Raw genomic sequence first — 20,391 nt, forward strand, 5'->3', positions numbered from 1 at the left:
CCCACCCCCTTCTAGTCGGTATAGGAAGTTTATAAGCGGCCAGTATAAAGTAGGAACAGCCAGAAGTAAGATTGCATAGGGGAACCTGGAAGTCACACACAGACTGTCCCAAAGATCAAAGGAGCGTAATTTACAAACTGCATCATACATAATCACATCCTGGTGATCGATGTTGGATTAGGGGAAGCCTCTTAGCCCTTGCTGCCAGGACGTCTGTTCCTATGCTCTGTAAACCTCCGATAAGCTCCAGACATGCAGTAAGGGCAGCGGAACACCAAATGTCACTGATAACTTGGAGAGGATGAAGATATGCTAATAACTAACCCTAAGGCAGCACAGACAATAATTAGTCTGTTCCCCCACAAAAGTACTATAAAAATAAGACTTCCAAGCTCCCCCCCCCCCAGCCTTTTTGCTCCTTTGGTCCATGCCGTCTATCCCCCGCAACTCTAATCTTTGTCGTGTGAATGAAACTCTGTGCCTCTCCCCCTTCCCCATCACTGCCTGCCATCGCATCCTTCATCCCACTCCACCTTGCCTCTATCTCCCCAACCCGACACACACACCTTTTTTCCCTGTACTCTCTGTTCCTGTTCACCCCTGCATCCTTTGTGCCTTTGTGTGATTACAGCCTCACTCCCTGTTGCCATCATGGTCTTTCCCGAAGAGTCCTCGAAGAACCAGGCATACCTGCCCCCATCTCATAATTTCATAAATTAATTAGCAATTCAGATAGATAGATGATAGTGTCAACCATCACTAAGTTCATTCTTAGAAAAACAAAATTAGGATGAATATGCATGTATATTTCTCTCAAAGCTTGCGAAACATGCATATAGAGATATGCATGGGAGCTCATTGTGAGACAATGAACCCAAAGATGGACAGAGGATTTTTTTATGTTCAGAGTAATTCCTTCTCACTCCTCCCTCCCACCCTGGCTCAGGATGCCTATGTCAGCCAAAATTATGGTCTCCAAATATTTAACCATGATATGAGAAAGGAATTTCTTAAGTGAGTAGATTGTAAATACAATAAGAGAATGTCAAAGTGTCGATTGACGTTATAGACCCAGCATACCTGTGCTTCTTGTACCATTAACATAACATAGTGTATGTCCATAAAGGACTAAGGTAAGTCCCGCTACTTAAGGTGGTGTCTGGGTCAAGGATCCTTAGTAGTCATAAACAAAAGAACGCTCTCATCTGGTCCTATGATTGCTGACACAAGAAAGGGCATTTTGGTTCACTCAGAGAGCAACACAATGCAAAGCATTATGGTAGATTAAGCCCAGAATGGTTTGGAGAGAGGTCTACAATAGAGAGATTAGATAGATAAATAGATAGATGGATAGGCGGACAGACAAACAGATAGATAGATTGGATAGATAGAGCCAATATTTAGTAACAATATATTAATTCCAGGCATTGTGCTAAGGGTTGAGACTACAAATACAAACAAGGGAAAAAGTCAAGTCAGTTCCTGCCCTGTAGGCTCAAGAGCTCATACTCTAATGCTGGTAACTACATATGAAAGCAAGAACTGGAAAGAGGGCAGGGGGTAAGCGACGGGGCTAACGTGTAGTGGCGCGCTTCACAAATGGTGAGGAAATAATTTGGAAGCCTATTCTGGGCAAGATTAGGGGGAAGCTCACCTATAAGGCCAAAATCCCTGAGACAGAGTGCAAGGTCACGGTGCCCAAGGCGTACTCCTGAAGCCGATTGTTAAATTTGCACTTGCACCTCGAGATCAACAAATGTCCCAAACCAAGGATTGATTGACCATTTTGTGGATAGTTTACACTTAAGAAAGTGAAGGAGAAAGTGCAAACAAACTTAAAATGCCCGTAGTCCTGTACCTTTTATTTCCAGAGAACGTTTAGCGGCATGCTGCTGAATGCCGTAGGTACCACAGGTACTATTATCCCCATTTTAAACAAATAGCTTGCCCAGCGTCACACAGCTGCTGAGTGTGAGGCGTAAGATTCGAACCCTGTCCTTCTTATTTCAAGTCGGGTAGACTCTCCCCTAAGCAGCACTGCCTCAGAACTCAATTAGATCCTTTTCTCCACTCTGACTTCCTTATTTGAACTATTTACTTGGTCTTGATAGCTCCGGTCCTCCGCAAACAAACTTCCTTAACTGGAACTTGAGGCAAAACTTCAAACACCTTATCTATCACGTTGCCTTTCCTTCAGGCAAAACAAATCAAAAATCGAATCTCTTCTACCTGAGGAGTCATGTCCAGGTAAAATCCTCAGCTCTTTCCCAAGACTTAATGCTCAAACTCCATTCTCTAAATACCTTGTAGTTTCCTGATTTGAATTCTCTAACCCAGACGGGTCAGTCATTGTCTGCAGGTTGTGCGGGGTGGGGGTGAGGTGGGGTGGGAGTGGGGAGGAGGGGGAGAGGAAATAGTCCCAGACAGAACTGAGGAGAGACCTGCTTTCGAGTCTCCCATGTCCGAGATGCCCTTCCTTCCTCATCTCCACCTACTGCCTCCCCAGCTTTCTTTAAGATCCAGTTAAAATTCCACTTTCTAGAGGAAGCCTCCAATCCCCCTTAATTCCAGTGCCTTCCTTCTTTTAATTAATAAATAATGCATATATTTGTTTGCAACGTGTCTCCCCCATTAGATTGTAAGCTCCTTGAGGGCAACGACTGTTTTTCACCTTTCTTTGTATCCCCAGGACTTCAGCACAGTGCCTGGCACATAATGAATGTTCTTAGTAAATGCGTATTGATTGATTGACTTTCTTCTCTTAGAGAGGAGAAAACTGACTCATGCCTTTTCGTTTGTTGGTTCATTCATTCGTTCATTCATTCATTCATTCATTCATTCATATATTCATTCACCCAACAAACATTCAATGAGTATTTACTCTGTACCAGGCATTGTGGTAGGTGGTGGGGGAGATGCGAAGATGAATAAACATAGCCCTTAACTTCCAAGCACTTATTTGAAAAAAAAATTTTTAAACATTTTTATTTAAAGTTTTGAGTTCCAAATTCTATCCCTCCCTCCCTTCCTCCCCTCCCCCTCCCTGAGATGGTAAGCAATCAGATATAGGTTATACACGTGCAATTATTTAAAACATTTCCATATTAGTAATTTTGGTATAAAAAGACTCAAATAAAAAAAGTTAAAAGTAGTATGCTTCAGTCTGTATTTAATCAATATCAGTTCTTTCTCTGGCGGCAGATAGCACCCTTTATCATTAGTTCTTTGGAATTGTCTCGAATCATTGCATTGCTGAGAATAGCTAAGTCATTCACAATTCTTCATCAAACAATGTTGCTGTTACTGTGTACAATGTTCTCCTATTTCTGTTCACTTCAGTATGCATCAGTTCATGTATGTCTTTCCAGGTTTTTCTGAAATCATCCTGCTTGTGATTTCTTACGGCACAATAATATTCTATTACAATCATATTTCACAGTTTGTTTAACCATTCCCCAATTGATGGGCATCCCTTCCAATTCTTAGCCTGCACAAAAAGAGCTGCTATAAATATTTTTTGGACAAATATATCTTTTTCTCTTTTTTTTCTTCCAAAAGCTAGTAATCTACTGGGGGAGTGGGGTGGTGGAGGTGGGCAGACAGGATATATTCATAGATGAGTAAAATACAAGGCAGCATGTATTGGGGATAAAGAAGAGATTCAGACAGACGCTGGAGAAATGTGAGGAGGAAGAAAGAACCTTTTCAGTTGGGGATCATGGAAGGCTTCTTGGAGGAGGTTGAACTTGAGCTAACTACCCCTTGAAGAAAGAGACAGATTTTATCAGGCAAACACAAAGCAAATGTGCCTTCCAGGCATGCAGTGGCCAGGCCAGGGGAGTCCACTCAATTGCTCTGGGGCAGGAGAGAGCAGGGTGAGATAAGGCAGAAGCTTGCAAAGCTTTCAATGTTCAGTTTGGCTGGGTTGAATCATGGGGGTATGAAGAAGCCCAGAAACTATGCTCATTTTGGGGCATAGCCCTCAGGAGGCTGTGTATGAAACTGCCATATGAGAAGCTTCTGAGGGCAGAAGGTTTTGAAAAAGCACTGGGGAAAGTCTTTAGAAGGCAAGAGCCAGAGTTGGAAAGGGATGAGTTCTATCTATCTGGAGAGAAAGAAAAAGAAAACGGCAGCTATGTCTGAGGGTATCTTGTGCCAACTTGGACCATGAGGGTGAAGAAGTCACAACATAGAGTTCTCATGATGCTCTGGTACCCAGGCCAAGGAGCCCAGCCTTTTTATTAGAAGATGGTCAGTGTTCTCTAACCTTTGGTTCCCGTGCTGAAAACACCCATCCTAAGGACTGCAGAGAGTTTCTCCAACCCTCTGTCCCAGGTCACTTTTTACAAGTTTCTCAGAGAAAGAATAGCTAATGGGAAGATGAGATAGGCCCTCCCCAGGAGACCGATGTAGGTGGTAACAGTCTTCTGTGAAAAGGTGCTAAGAGCTTGTAATACCTGACTCAGTGTACCATTATTACCCTGCTGTTCTATTTTAATGAATTAATTTAAAAGTTTTATTGATGTATTTTAATGTCATTTTTTAATGCTTCTTATAATTCTCACCCTTCCAACAGGGAGTCTTCCCTTATGACAAAGAAAAACGGTTCAGTGAAACCAATCTAGTGACTGTCTTACTGTATATGCAACACTCCAAACCCAGAGTCCCCCACCTTTCCAATGAAAGAAGGGAGGATCATTTCTTTCCTTCTTCTTAGGGACCAACGTTGGTCATTTTAATCACTCACATGAAGTTGTTTTTATTGTTCTTCTTATTTTATTCCCATAGTCTTCTGCCCATGCCATTTTAATTAAAGCTCTCTGCTGGGAATTCATACATTGGCTGACTTAGTCTGTACAGAATATTTCAGATAGGGAATAGAGTGAAACAAAAATAAATAAATGAGGCAACAGGTAACAGGAACCTGGAGGTACCTGAGAAGGGCTGCCTGTGAAATATTAATGTGATTAATGTGAGCTCAGTAGAAAGCTAGGCTGGAGGTAGAGTGTGATATGCCAGTCCACGGTTTGTATTTTATTTTGTTTATTATTATTTTTTTTAGTAATAATTACAACACCAGCTGGCATCTCTGTAGCATTTTAAGATTTGCAAAGCATTTTACTATTATTTCATTTTACCCACGTTATCATTTCATTCCAAGGCACTAGGGGGCCATGGCAGATTCTAGTAGTCCCAACTACTACATTTCCCAGGGTCCCGATTCAGCTGTGGCCCCCTAGCCTCCTTTATTCCATAGCTCCGTCCCTGTGAAAACTTTTCTTCCCCCACCAAATGTGTTTGGCTTCAGGCAGGCAGCCATCCCTGCTGCTGACGATGACTCAGAAACAGGCTTCTCTGGGCAGGACCTCGCAGGGCTTGAGCGCTTAGTGGTGAGCTACCGCTGGCTTTTCCCTAGTTGGGCTGGGCGGTGAAGGGCGTGGGACTCCGTCTGTGCACAAGGATTGGGAAAGCGCTTGGGGCACGGGGTGACTGAAGCTCGGATCTGGTGCCCTTGGTAATCTTCAGGCTTCCTGGGCGCGCTCTCTGCCGGAGAATTTTAACGTGAATTGGAAGAAAACGGTGCCAGCCCAAGGACACTACGAGGAGAGCTGAAGCCAGCGGGGGCTCTCCAGGCGGCGCCCAAGTCAGCACCATGGGCATCCTCTATTCCGAGGTAAGATCTCACAGCCGTCCTGCTTTCCCCGCCGCTCCGTCAGTCCCCCGAGGGTGGCTATTTCTCCTTTGGATGGTCTTCCCTTACTTCGTTTACTTTGGAAGTTTGTGTCAGATTTGACAAAAACCCGCCTTTGTATTTTTATCCATCTTTTTCCTTTTTACAACAGGAAATTAATTGACCTCTTGATGGTGTTACTCAACTAAAGAAAAAGGGGAAGTGGGTTTAGGAACCAACAAGCTCCTACCTGTGCGAGCTGGTGAAGTCAGTTGTGTTCGTGTGTTTATGCCGGGAGTGGGATAGGATGGAGAGAGGCTGGCTCTGGAGCTAGAGCGCCTGGGTTCCAATCTCACCTCTGACAATCATTGTCTATGTAAATTGGCAGAGTGACATTTACCTCCCTGGGCCTCAGTTTCCTTCTCTGTCAAGAGAAGGGATATTGACGGAGACCAGGGTTATTTATACATTGGATATATACAAGGATATTGAAGGAGACACACAGGGTCCTTACCCCTATCTTGTGTATCATGGACCCATTTTGTATGTCGGTGAAACTTAGGGAGCCCTTCTTAGAATTATGGTTGTTGCCTCTATTCGCAATGGAAAGAAGTGCTAAGTTTAGATTAGAGGTGAATGAAAATTAAAAGATGATCCCCTCTCTCTATCCAAGTTTATAGACCCCCTGAAATTTATCCACAGGGGTCCATGGACCTTAACATACTAAGTTCTTTTGCCAGTTACTGCCCATGTGACCTTGGAATCATTTCACCTCTCTCTGGACCTCAGTTTCCTCATCTGTTAAATGAGGGTTGGATCACATGTGTGCATCTCCTGATCAGTGGTCCCTCTCATCCTCAGCTTTGCCACCTAAATGTGGTTGAGAATCATTCTGTCTCTACCAACTAGAGATTTCAGGGTGTTTCCTCTCAACATCAGAAGTCCAGGGGGAAAGCGGGAATAGGGGTCATCTGGACTTTCTCCAACATTTAGATATTTTACACAGTGGTGATGTGTCATCTGGAGGCTTGCCTCAATTCTTCATCTTCCACCTGAGTGTTGGGGCTACCTGATGTCCTGATCTGGGAGCCTCAATGTCCGCATGCAGTTGGACCCATTTTCTTACAATGCCTTAAAAAGGGGGCCACCAGGAGCCCTGGGGATGCAGACATTCTCTAGGTGGGAGCCAGCATCCTCACTCTCTTGTAGGACCTGAAGCAGTCCCTTCTCTTTGAATTGTTCAATCACTGCACTCACATGACTTTTTCCTGAAATACAAGTTAACTTTCAGTAAGGACAACTTTGAAGGAGAGACTTCGGGAGAAAAAAAGACTCCTTGTCCTCACTGTTAGCCAGGCTTTCCTTCCTCCCTGCCCAGCCTCAGCCACTTCCCCAACCAGTTGGGCCACATTGCATTGCCACTGAGTAGAGAAGCCCCATGAGGCTCTGGAACCTCCTTCCAGAGGCTGGGGCTCGTTTGCTCTCTTTCTTTTTTTTTTTTAAATTTATTTTTAGCTTTCAACATTCACTTTTATAAGATTTTAAGTTCTAATCTCCTCCCCCCAAGATGGAAAGCAATCTGATATAGACTATACATGTATGATCATATTAAACATGTTTCCACATTAGTCATGTTGTGAAAGAAGAATCCAAACAAAAGGGAAAAACCATGAGAAAAAAAAACAAAAAAAGAGAGAAAATAGTGTGCTTCGAGCTGCATTCAGACTCCATAGTTCTTTTTCCAGATGTGGCCCAGTGCTCATTTTCTGTCTGTATTTACCCCAGGCAGATGCCCAGTCTCTTTATTTCTCTTCAGTGCCCTGCTGCGTGATGGCTCTTTTTTTTTTCTGCCCAGAGCATCAAAATAGACATACCCTTCTGACGTGCAGTTCATTCAACTATGGAAACAGCAGCCCTGGTGCTGCTCTGAAGGTTGTGGGGGGCCCAAGTGGGCAGAGGCAGCAAGGAATTCCAAGTGTGGCCCTGGCTGGGCCACTTGGGAAAAGGTGGGTTTCTCCTTCATTAGCACTGAGGAGAAATCCTTTCATCAATACTCCCATGGACCCATGTTCATCTCATGGAGAGTCCTCTATCCAGTGTACAAAATGGACCCACCAATCCCCTCTTATATGTGGTGTTATCTTCCCAAACATCCTCTATCCACAGAGGATGCCACTGGACACCCTTAACAAACCTGTGAGTGGGTACCAGGAACCCCTATGGTGGAATAAAGGCATTCCCCTTTAGGGGAATTGAGTCTGAATTGAGAAAGTCACTTCACTTGAAAAAAGTAAAAATTGAAGGAAGCTTTTTACTGAGGCCTTTGGTTTGACGTCATGGAACTTGCCCTTTTTAACAACAACAACAACAACAACAACAACAAAGACATCTAAACAGAACCAGCTAACACAGTGACCATTTCCAACAGTGTATGCAGCATTCTGCACCTGTAGTCCCCCACCTCTCTTCCAAGAGGAGAGAAGTATATTTCATCATGCATCTTCTAGTCTTTGTAATTGCTCTGAGTTCTGCTGCTGTCCAGTTTTTTGTTTGTTTGTTTGTTTGTTTATGTTATTGAAGAAGACCTTGTGTATATCATTCTCATGGCTCTGCTCTCTTGACTCTGATCAGTTCATAAGAGTTTCCTTTCCACATTTCTCTGAATTTCTCATACTCGCCACTTCTTAAAAGCGCTGCGCTATTCCATTATGCTCAGATATTACTGCTTGTTCAGCCACCCCCCAATTGATGGACACCCCTGGACACCCCCTTTCACTTCAGTTTTGTTGTTATTCCAGAAGGTGTTGCTACTAATACTTGGGCACGTGAGAGACTTCCCTTTCTGTCTTTGAACCTCACTGGGGCTTAGATCCCCAATAATGGGATCACTGGGTCTGAGAGGGGAACCGTTTAGTGCCATTTCTTGAATAGCTCCAAAGTATTTTGCAGGCTGGCATAGTGATTAGGATTCCTATACTGGGAGTCAGAAACATCTGTGTTCAAATTCCATTTCAGATATTTACTGCAAATACTGTTACTGCTGCTGCTGCTACTACTACTACTACTACTACTACTACTACTACTACTACTACTGCGTACATATACTCATACATACGCACATACATACACACACACACATATCTTGTCAACCAGACCGAACCGTCCTCTAACCCACGGATGGCCTGAGCCGAATAGAGCAAGCCAGAGACAGGAGAGTCAGGAACTAAACAGAAGTTTAATTTCAAAGTGAGAGAACCGACTTTTAAGAAAGGAGCCCCGCCCCTAGTGGGGGGACTTGCGTTAGTGTGGCTAAACCTGGATACTTACACCGATGGCTACTCAATGAGCTGTTGCCCAGGCAATGAGGGGTTAACAGCAACAATGAGACGAGTTTGATTCATAGCAGGGTTTCATGACTGGAACATGGGTGCAGCAGCTGCTTGTCCGAGCTCAGAGAACACCCGGTGCTGGTCAAAGCAATAGAAGAATTATGTGATTTTGCCAGAGGGTGAGATCATTCAGAGGGTGAGCACAAAGGATTGTGGTTATGCTAAGCTCAGGGAACAGCTTGCTTGCTGGGCCTCAGCTTTGGAATAGGGGGTGTCCCCTTGCTTCTTGACAATCTATACGGAGAGAGAGAGAGACCAATTGACTGGCTATATAAATACAGCGTTTTAAGGTTTGCAGAGTGCCTTACGGAAATCATCTCATTTCATCCTTTCACTTACCACATGACCCCAAGCAAACCACCTAAACTCTGCACTTCAGCTTCTTCTCTGTGAAACAAGGGAATTAGACCCAATGGTCTCTGATGTTCCTATGAACTCTTAACATACGATCTCTTAATGAATTTGCAGTTCCACCAACAATGTATTAGAATACTTGACACTCACTAGCTGTGTGACCTTGGGCAAGTCATTTCACCCCAACTGCCTCACCAAAAAAGCAAAAGAACAAAAAAACAGAAAAACCCACGTGTTAGCACGCTTGTCCTGCTGGAGCAGTGACTGTTTCAGTCTTTTATCACCTTTGCCATTTTCCTGGTTGTGAATTGAAAGCTCAAAGTTGTTTTAATTCGCATTTCTCTTGTTAGTAATGATTTGGAACACACCTTCGTGTAATGATTGATAGTTCCTATTTCTTCTTTAGAAAGCTGTTCTTTGGCCATTTATGTTTTAGAGAAACAAAGATTTTTCAAAATACGTCTGACGACCGCTCCTCACGAAGATGGGGAGAAGCAGAAGTGTGACGTTCTATTGGACCATGTGTGTGCTGCGGACGATCCAGCTGCCACATTTGAGGAGTGATAGGAGTGGGGACTAAATGTGTAATTCCATCGGTGGAAGTCACTTGTAACTGAGAAAACCCCGTCTCCTGATGCGTCTCGGCTCTCTCTACAGCTTAGAGTCTTAGGTACCAGAGCTTGGCTTAGAGCAATGGCGGGGATTTGAACCTAGGACACCCTGGCTCCCCGGCCTGCCCTCTCTCTTTGTCTCTGCTCGGGGCTGCTGCCTCTGTTCCCTGAGGAAGGAATCTCACTTTGTTTGTCCTCCCCAAAGTACACTCTGCCCGTATCTGCTCCTGTTGGCTCCCTGCTGCCAAGCCAGATAACAGTCTTATATCCCCAAAGTAGCCAGCTCAGGACATCCAGGACTTGTCCCTTTCTTAGCTGATGTCTATACAGCATTTCAAACTTTGCAGAGGACTTTACAAATATTACCTCCTTTGCTCCTTACAACACCTCTGCGAGATAGACTCTACTATTATTCCATTTCTGTAGATGAGGAAACTGAGGCAGACAGAGCTTAAGTGACTTGCCCAGGGTTACATAGCCACTAAGTGTCTGTAGCAGGATCTGAACTCAGGTTTTTCTGGCTCCAAAATGAGTTCTCCAAATACTATGACACCTGGTGGAATGAGCTTGGCCTCTGGAATCCGATGACCTGAGTTAGAATCCTGCCTTTCGTTTTGCCACTTGTATAGGGAGGGAGTTGGGCCGGGAGGCGGGTGAGGCCTCTTCCAGCTCTGAGGTCCTTTGTTTCTCTCTGGGTCTGGTCCACAGACCCCTGTATTATGCCTGTTGGGCACCTAAATCATGTAGCTCTGATTGTTTTCTTGTTGTTCATTGATCCCCTCACTGTAATATGAAGGCCTGGTCTCAGTGGCCTCCAAGAGCCCTTTCCCCACTTTCATATCATTCACAGATATCAATCCTTCATCAACCAGAGAAACAGATGGTTTTTTGAAATTCCCTGTCCAGATGTGGAACAATGTGGTTTTCTGTAACTACAGAAAAATTATAAAATCTCAGAATCAGCAATGATCTCTCCAGACCCGCGACCCCACAAGACTTCTCTGACACGTGGTCACCCCACGTCTTCTGGTGCCCATGACAGTGAGGGTGCCCCCATCTTCCCAGCCAGCCCATTGCACTCTGGGAGTGTGGCCAGCTGTTCAGCTGAGTCAGAGGCTCCATTGTAAGCAGTCCATTGTTGTCTTCCCTTATAGTGAAGATCTGCCGAATACTGACTGTTCCCCATGGGGCAGAAATATCCCCACTGCCTCACCCTTCCCTCCTCTGACCCGCAGTGTTTGACTTTCCCTGGGCTGTTGGGTGTAATATGCATGGGGCAGGTGGCGTGTGGGTGGTTGACGGTATCTGAAGATGTCCCGGCTCACCGGGGATACTGAGCTCAGAGTCACCCTCTCCCATTTATATCTTTTAGTATCTACTTTCCTATGATGCCTCTTGCATTGTTTTTAACTTTTTATATGACTGTAAGCTTCTTGAGGTCAGGCACTGTCCAATAATTCAGTTCAACAAATATTGTTGAAGCATCAGCTATAGACAGTGTACCATGATCAGCTATGGGGAGAGTGCAGGTTTAAAATGTCACATAGTCTTTGCCCTTGGGGAGCTTACAGTTTAGGGGAGGATAAATTAAGTCCATAGATTTCCACTCCACAAGTTACAATGTTAGACACGACCAGGAAAAGTCATAGAATCTTAGGCTCATTGCTTTAGGACCAGAAGGAACCTCAGAGGTCAACTGCTCTGACCCCCTCATTTATCAGATGAAGAGTGCAAGATTGGGGCTGGAGGAGGTACTTCTAGCTGAGAAACCCTGGAAAGGTTTCATGGAGGAAGGAGACAGTCCCCAAGTTTTACCTTGTGGAAAAATTTATATAGATGGAGATGTAGAAGGAATCTGTTCTAGGCCTGGAGGAACACATGGAAACGGGATGAGACATAAGAATTGCTAACTGTCCAGATTGGCTGCAGTCTGCCTGCGCATGAAGGAGAAAAAGGTGAAATAAAGCTGGGAAGGGAGGTTGGAGCCGGATTGTGGGGGGCCTTGAATGTGAGGCTCAGAAGGATATTTTCCCCATCTAGTGGAGAGTTGTTGAAGGTCATTGAGCAAGGTAGTGATGGGGAAAGATCAGTTCAAAGGCTCTTGCAGTTGCCCAGGTGAAAGGTAATGGACTAGATTAATGTACTGGCAGGAGGAGGAGAAGATGGGAGAGATAAGGAGAGGTGTTGGCCCTGACAAGTTTTAGAAACTGATTAAACATATAGGGTAATGCAGGGAAAAGAGCCAAAGGTGAGTGGAAGATTCTGAGTCTGGGCAGGTCCGGGAGAGAATGGAAGAGCCCGCGTGACACCTAGCTGCCCACCGGCACATAGTGAGCATTTAATAAATGCTTGTTGACTATTGACTGAGTGCTGGGGACACAAACAGAAAAGGACAGTTCCTGTCCTCAGGAAGCTTATATTATAACAACAGTAACTAACATTTACATAGCACCTACTCTGTGCCAGGCACTGAGCTAAACACTTTACATAGAGCATCTTACTCATCCTCACAACAACCCTGGGAAGTCGGTGCTATTATTATTCCCTTTGGACAGTTGTGGAAACTGAGGCAGACAGAGGTTACGTGATCTGCCCAGGGTCACACAGCTAGGAATTGACTGAGGCTGATTTGAACTCAGGTCTTCTGACTCCAGGTCCAGCACTCTGGGCACTCGGGTACCACCTGACTGACAATATGTATAGGGGATGGGCGGCTGGAGAGGGCTGTTCTGGGTTGGAAGGTTACAGTGATGCCGAGTGGAGTGGTGGGGGAGGAGGCTGACACAGCCTTGCCAGTACCAAGGGCGGTATTGATCTGATTTGGTGGCTGACCTGGAAAGGTACACACTCTGTGGTGAGACGGTGCCTGGGGCATGATATGGAGCATGGCTGGAACCTGCCCAGCTGTAGGGGGCCCCTGAGGCACTCACCATCTGGATATCCAGGGCCAATGAGGAGAATAGAAAGAGAGGGAAGAGAAGAAGCTCCAAGGTGGGCACTTGAGAGGACTCTGATGCTTAGGAAGAGGGAAGGGAAGCAGTCTATTTCAATATTTATTTTTGGTTTTCAACATTCACTTCCGCAAGATTTGGAGTTCCAAGTTTTCTCCGCATCTCACCCCTCCTCCACCCCAAGATGGCGTGCATTCTGAATACCCTTCCCCTGATCTGCCCTCCCTTCTATCAACCCCTGCTTCTCTTATCCCCCTCCCCTTCCATTTTCCTGTAGGGCAGGATAGAAGGAGACAGTCTAAAGGCTAAGACGGTGACCTGAGAGGCAGGAGGAGAAGCAGGGGAGAGAGGGCAGGAGCCCATGGTGAGCAGGAGCCAGTGCTGAAGATGGGTCAAGGAGGTGGGAGTCCTGCGGTGGCCCTTGGGGGTGGGGGAGAGTTGGTGGAGTTTGTCCCACTTCTTAACCAACCTGCCCTCCCTCAGCCCTGGATGCCCAGGGCCTGCAGGGTCCTGCCTGGCATGGGGGGGGAGGTGAAGCCAGGACCCCTGAAGACTGGCCCCAGTCGTATATTCCCCGTGTGACTCTGGGGAGTCACCTGGCCTCTGGGAGCCTCAGGTTCCTTATGCATAATATGAGAGGTCAGACCCGACAGCCTCAGGAGACCCTCCCGGCGCTAAATCTAGCATCCGATGACGCCAACGAGTCCTCAGCAGATGCTGGAATGAAGTGGGGAGGGAATGAGGTATGCGGCCAGAGCACCTGCTCTCTTCTTCAAGGAGCTCAAGCTGATGGGAGAACTGCACAAGCCACAGCCCCGCTGTGCTCATGGGGGCTTCCAAAGCACTTTTCTCACAAAGCCCTGTGAGGCACGAGAAGTGAGTGGCTGTTTGACTGAGGAAGACAGGGTCAGAGAGCTTCAGTGAGATACCCAAGGTCACCTAGGGAACCCGAGTCACGGTTTGCTATGCCATCTGGGCAGGCTCCTCTTGTCTCCTTAGTCCTTAGGCTGGTGTATTAAAATCATTGCCAGGTTTGCTAATGGAAAGGAAGGGTCAGCCCCTAATTTCTGGGCTCAGACCAGAGATTTTGGGCCACTCCCAGGGCTGGAGGGACCCTTTGCCAAGTAAAGGCTCTCACAAGGAAGAGGGGCCAAAAGGCAGGGTGTGCCCCACTTACATGATCTTGGATGCCTGCTCCGGAGAGAGGGACAGAGTATTAGGCCCTTTGTAATACAGGAAGGCCACTCTCCTGCCTCTGCCAGCTGGGGACAGTCTCCCAGAAGTCTCCCTTCTGTCCAACCTGAAGATTAGATCAAGCCCCTTTGGGATGGGGTCAGCCCTCTGGAAAGGACTGGCTTTAGACAGCAGCCTACACCCCGAGATTCAGGGGTATTGACTGCCTGGAAGCACCACCGTTAACATCATCCCTTTGGGTCAAGGCACTGGGGAGACAATACAGTTTTGTGGAATTGTTGAAGTGAGGCACTGTTTGTAAGCAGCCCTTCAGGACCAGCTTCAGGGCAGAGAGCCCTCTGCTAGCCCGTAGCATCTGACTGAAAATCTTCTCCACCACATACCCAGCAAATCCAGACTCCTCTTAGAGACCTCCAGGAAGAAGGAGCCCACCTCCTTCAGGGGCAGCCAGACCCATTTTTAGGGGATTCTCATCTTCAGGCTGAGTTCTTATTTTTCCTGATCTCAGTGGACATTTGCCCCTTAGCAACCTGTCCCAGCCCTAGTACCCCTACCCGCACCCCCCCCACCCCAGTTCTGCCCTCCATGGAAAAGCAGAACAAATCTATTATGACTTCCTCCGCCTTGGTCCAGCGAGGTAGTGCAGTGGGTAGACCACCACAGCAGGACCCAGAGACACCAACAGCAGACACTTAATGAGGTACTGTTTGTAAGTGGTTCTGGAAACCTGAAAGGATGTGCTATTATCATCATCATCATCATCATTATTATTATTATTATTACTTAACCCCTCAGCCTCAGTTTCCTCCTCTGCAAAATGGGCATAATAGCACCTACCTCACAGGGTTGTTTTAAGGATTAACTGAGATAATATATGCTGAGTCTTAGCTTTGTGCATCTTAGAATGTCACATAAAGGAGAGCTATTCTTGTATTGTGGCATGGTCCCCTTCAAGTGGGGCGTGTGTGTGCACACGCACTTGAGCTCAATTGCATGTTTTGATGGAATTAATAATAATAATAGGTAATATTTATATAGCACTTACTATGTGCCAGGCACTGTGCTAAGCACTTTACAATAATTATCCCACTTGATCTCACAGCAACCCTGAGAAACGGGTGCTATTATTATCCCTATTTTACAGATGAGGAGATTGAGGCGAACAGAGGCAAAGTGACTTGTCCAGGGTCACATTGCTGGTAAGTGTCTGAGGCAGGATTTGAAATCCTGACTCCAGGCCCAGTGCTCTACCCACTGTACCACCCAACTGCCCCCAAATGCACTGCTTTACATTTACATGAATATTTAGAGGTTGTTTAATTTATTCGCTTGAAGGAGTGTGGTTGTTCCTGCAGCCCCATGAAAGCCTGCCAGAATTGTGAGTAAAGGATGGGGGCCCTGAGGGGGACTTTAGTGCATTTCCCCCTCTCCCACCAGCTGGAACTGGCCATCTCTTCACCACACTCACTCTGTCCTCCCTGAAGGCTGCTCACTGGTGACTCATCTCTTCAAACCATGCACAGGAAAAGTCAAATATTTCTAAACCTCAGATTTGGAACTGACATCAGCGACCGTCAAGTTCAACCTCTACCCGAATCAGAATACTCTCCTAGAGATGTGGCCATTCAGCCTCTCCTTGAAGACCTTCAGTGACTGGGGAGCTCACTACCTCCCAATGTCTTCTCACCTCCTGCCCATTGTCTTGGGTTCCCATTGTTAGGACATACTTCTTAACACTCTTGGCTTTCTTTTCCTAGGAAATCATCTAATTTAGAAGCCAATGTGTGTTGATAAATGTTTGCCAAAGCATGAATTCAGATGATGATTTTGTTACATGGCTTCCTGGTCAGCTTGGAATTCTCTAATTTGGCTGAAACAAATCCCAGGACCACAAATTTAAATCTGGAAGGGACCCTAGAGGTCAGCTAGTTAAAATCCCTATTTCATTATTTTTTAAAGTAAATGTTTATGTTTTTCAGTTATCAAACTTTTTTTGTCACCCATCCACTGGGAAAAAAAGAAAGAAAAACAAAGAAATATCAAACTTTTGCATTAAGCAAAACTAAACCTCACATTGTTTACTGAGGAGGAAACTGAGGCAGGCCTAGAGACATCAGACAATTTTCAGAAGGTCAGCTGTCCCATACTGCCCCTCTTATTATACCAGTAAGGATATAAGGTATTCTTTTTTTTTTTTTTTGGCTGGTTAATGGGGTTAAGTGACTTGCCCAGGGTCACACTCCTAGTTAAGTGTTATATGTCTGAGGCTGGATTTGAACTCAGGTTCACCTGAATCCAGGGCCAGTCCTCTATCCACTGTATCACCTAGCTGCCCCCAGGATTTAAGGTGTTCTTGAGGAAGAGTTTTCTGACAGTTAAGGATGGTGAGAGCCTGAAATAGGCTTTTTTTCTAGAGATGTCAAAATCTCAGCTAATGTTTTTGTGGGATTTGAAGTATAACCCTGGGAAGGGAGGGAGGGTGGAATCCTACCACATTTATCAATGCTGTGGCCCCCAGATCCTTGTGTTTGGGTGATCCTCTGTGCTGGGAAATGTTTGACAACCATATCTCTGAAAAAAGTACCCATGACACACTTTTATATTATTATTATTAATTGTTAATATTTTCTGCACTATTAATTATGAGTGTTTTAAATCATGATTAATTATTAATATTTTCTTCATCCTTTCTTAAATCTGGATAATCAACAAAACAACATATCAAGTCCTGATTCAATCAGACTTGCTGACATGTGAAGTGTACTGCTCTCTGAAAATTTAACTATCAGCTCTCTAAAGCCCTATTTCAGCTGGCTCCAATGCCCCACTGATCTTCTGTAAACAAAATCTCCTTTTCAGCTTTTTGCTAATGAGCAAATGAAATGCATGATGGCCTGTAAGTTTCCTTCACTTCAGCTCCAGCTTTTAGGAAGGAAATAGGGTAATTCAGACACAGAGAAATCCTGCTGAGTGAGGACTGATTGGAGAAGCCAGAGAAGACTTACGGGACGCGTTGGGGTCTTCAGCTCCCACGGAGGCGGGTTAGACAAGACCAGGAGGGAGAGGCAGAGGTGTTAGAGAGACAGATTCAGGCTAGCTGATGAGTAAAAACGACAGTAATAGTCACAACAACAGCAATGAGCATTTATGTCACACTTTAAGATTTCCCAAGCACTTCACAGAACTTAGTTCATTGGATCCTCACAACAACCCTAGGAGGGAGGGGCTATCATTTGCCCCCTTTTTACAGATGAGGAAACTGAGGCTTCCTGACTCCAGGCCCCGGGCTCTGTCCACTGTACAACCCAGCTGCCATTGTAGCCATCTCCAAAGTGGCATGGGCTGTCTCTGGACAAGGCTAATTGAGCCCTTGTCAGATACTTGGTAGAGGAGTGTCTGGTTCAGGTACAGGCTGGACAACACCAATCAATTCATAAACAAGCATTTATTAAGCACCTACTATGTACCAGGCACAGTGTTAAAGCCTAGGTCTTCAAAGACTGAAACAGTCCCTGCCTTCAAGTAGCTTACATTCTACTGGGGAGACCAAAGGCCTCTGCGGGCCTTTCCCACGCTGACATTCCACATCCCCTTAGAGCTATGTATTTAGTTGTTTGGTAGGAGGGCCTTCAGCCGGAGCTCTTGGCCCTTGTGGTCAAGACCATGACTCCAGAAAGCAAGATTGGCCTCAGCCTGAGGCCTCGAGCCAGCAGCCAGTCCAAGGGGCCCAGGCCATGTTAGACCTTGGGAGCAGATCCCCTCCCCTGCTAGCAAAGGGAGGGGGCTCGCTTATACCTGCTGGGCAACATAAAAAACATCCCTGCACATCCTTAGAGGGCATATCCCCAACAAGGATAGAAGCAACTTGGGAATTTTCGTTTGATTAAATTAAAAGACCAAGCATCTCTAGCGTGGGCTTGTACCTGGAAAAGCAAAAATAATCATTTATTTTTAAAGGAGTGCCTCCTGCCTGGGCTACGCCCTTTGGAATGCCGGCCCCAGCAGGCCTTACCAAGCTGGGAAAGCTTTGAGCACAGGCTTGGGGAGGGCCTGTGGGTCTGTTATCCCTGTCTGGGGGAGGGGACCTCCCTGGAAATAATAATAACAGTGAGAATTTATATCACACCTACTACGTGCCAAGGGCTTTACAAACATTGCTTCATTTGATCCTCATAACAACCCTGGAAGGTAGGCGCTGTTACTGTTCCCAGTTTTACAGATGTGAAACTGAGGTAAACAGAGGTTAAGTGACTTGCCCAGGGTCACACAGCTAATAAGTGTCTAGATTTGAACTCAGATCTTCTTGACTCCAGGTCCAGCCCCATGTGCCATTTCAGCTGCCTCTTTGAATGTAAGCTTCTTGAGGGAGAGAGTCGAAGAGGTGGGGACAGCCTGTGGAAGCCTCACGCTGAGGGCTAGTGAGGAAGCCGTCATGGCTGACCGTCAGGTGTGTGGACAGGTAGGGAGGCTGGAGGCACAGGAAGGGAAGAGCTTGAAAGGGCAGCTGGAGGAGTTTACGTTTGGCCACTTGTCAAACCTGCTGGAGCCCTGAGTCCTGTCAGGCACGAGCCTCCGAGGTCCCTTCCAGCTCTCCAGGGGTGACTGTGACTTGGGGCCGTTTCTCTGTGCCTGTCACTCCCTCCCTTATTTCCAGCCTGGATGTGCCCGCCCCCCTCGGGATCCTCCCCACCGTTCCGTACTGACTTCCCCAGCCCATGTCCACCTGTCCCAGCGGCCTCAGAGGCAGGCCCACATCTCCCCCTCCACCCTGCTGTAATATCTGTAATTACCGTCATCTATGGTGATGACTCATGGGGCACCTTGGCCCTGAAGAGTCTCACCTCTCCCCTTCAATGACCCTCATCTCCGCTCATTGCATAACCAATTATTCACTTGTTTCAGTTGAGTCCAGCTCTTTGGGAGTTGGGTTTTCTGGCAGAGATACTGCAGTGGTTTGCCATTTCCTTCTCCGGCTTGTTTTACAGATGAGGAACTAAGGCAAACAGGGTGAAATGACTTGTCCATGGTCACACAGCCAGTAAGTGTCTGAGGCCAGATTTTAACTCACAAAGGTGAGTCTTCCTGACTCCAGGTCCGGAGCTCTATCGACTGCATCACCTAGCTGCCCCTGCATAACCATCCCCCCGGGCCTTAGATTCTAAGACCTAAAACTTGATATTCTCAACCCCCATTTGTTCCTTTGTCTGCTGCACCTTACCATGTATTGGGCCTGCTCTGGCACCTGTGTTTCCTGGACTCCCATCTCTTTGCCCAGCTGACCAGCCCCCTTGTGTCTACACTTGACTTGTCCATTCTGGACTCCATGGTCAGTCATCTGGATGCTGAATCTGAGTTCAAAGTTACTTCAGAGGCCATGGACCAAACAGGAAAGGGACCCCCCTTTAGAACACACACAGCTTTTGTATGATGCAGAGATGGCCAGATTTGGAGTCAGAAGGAACCACCTCAGATACTCACTAGCTCTGTGAGGGGGGCAAGTTACTTAGCCTAATGCAGCCTTAGTTTCTTCATTTGTAAAATAGAGACAATAACTCTTGGACATACTATCTAAGACCTCACAGGGGTGCTGTCAGGACCAAACAAGATTATGGATGTGAAGTGCTTTGTAAATATTAAGTCGCTAAAAATGTGACATTGGCACCCCCTGCCCAGGCAGCTGTGGGCCGGCCCTTGTCTCCGCGAGTATTTCCTGACTCCCAGCCCAAATCTGCCTCTGCAACTTTCCCTGGTTCCTCCCAGATGTTCTTGGCCTGAGCAGAACAAGGCTAACCCTTTTTTTTTCAAAGAAATTTGAAGATGATTTTATTTTCCCCCAAGTCTTTTCCTTTCCAGGTTAAATGCTCCAGTACCATCCAACCCAATTCCACTGAGACCTCTTCTCTCAGCAGACTGTGCAGTGCTGGAGGGCAGGCTGCTTTCCTCCACATCCCTAGGGCTGAGTATGGTGCATTGCACAGAGCTGGTGATTAGCAGAGGTTTTGTAGAAGTGATTCTTAGCAGACAACCTGCCCTCCTGAGAGAATCCCTCTGGCATATTGCTGAGCTCATCTTTCCTCTGCCTCAAATGTCCCCTTGTGTTTCCTCATAGATTTGGAGGAAGAAACGTCCCTTCTCTCTACCCTTCCCTCCCCTCCCCTCCCTCCCCTTCCCTCTCCTCTCCTCTCCTCTCCTCTCCTCTCCTCTCCTCTCCTCTCCTCTCC

At 46.3% G+C, this 20,391-nt stretch overlaps 1 protein-coding gene across 1 annotated transcript in view; it reads left to right on the forward strand.

Annotated features, from left to right (window-relative positions):
• Positions 1-5,401: 5,401 nt before the first annotated feature.
• The window catches only part of ANKRD22 (ankyrin repeat domain 22), a 30,325-nt gene continuing 15,335 nt past the window's right edge, over positions 5,402-20,391 (forward strand). Inside the window, exon 1 of the mRNA XM_027855951.1 lies at positions 5,402-5,674. Coding sequence (XP_027711752.1) covers positions 5,654-5,674 — 21 coding nt within the window. The 5' untranslated portion in view covers positions 5,402-5,653. The remainder of the gene's footprint in view (positions 5,675-20,391) is intronic.

The sequence above is a fragment of the Vombatus ursinus genome, unplaced genomic scaffold (assembly GCF_900497805.2).
Source record: "Vombatus ursinus unplaced genomic scaffold, bare-nosed wombat genome assembly UNPS02011353.1, whole genome shotgun sequence".
Taxonomy (NCBI): Eukaryota; Metazoa; Chordata; class Mammalia; order Diprotodontia; family Vombatidae; genus Vombatus; species Vombatus ursinus.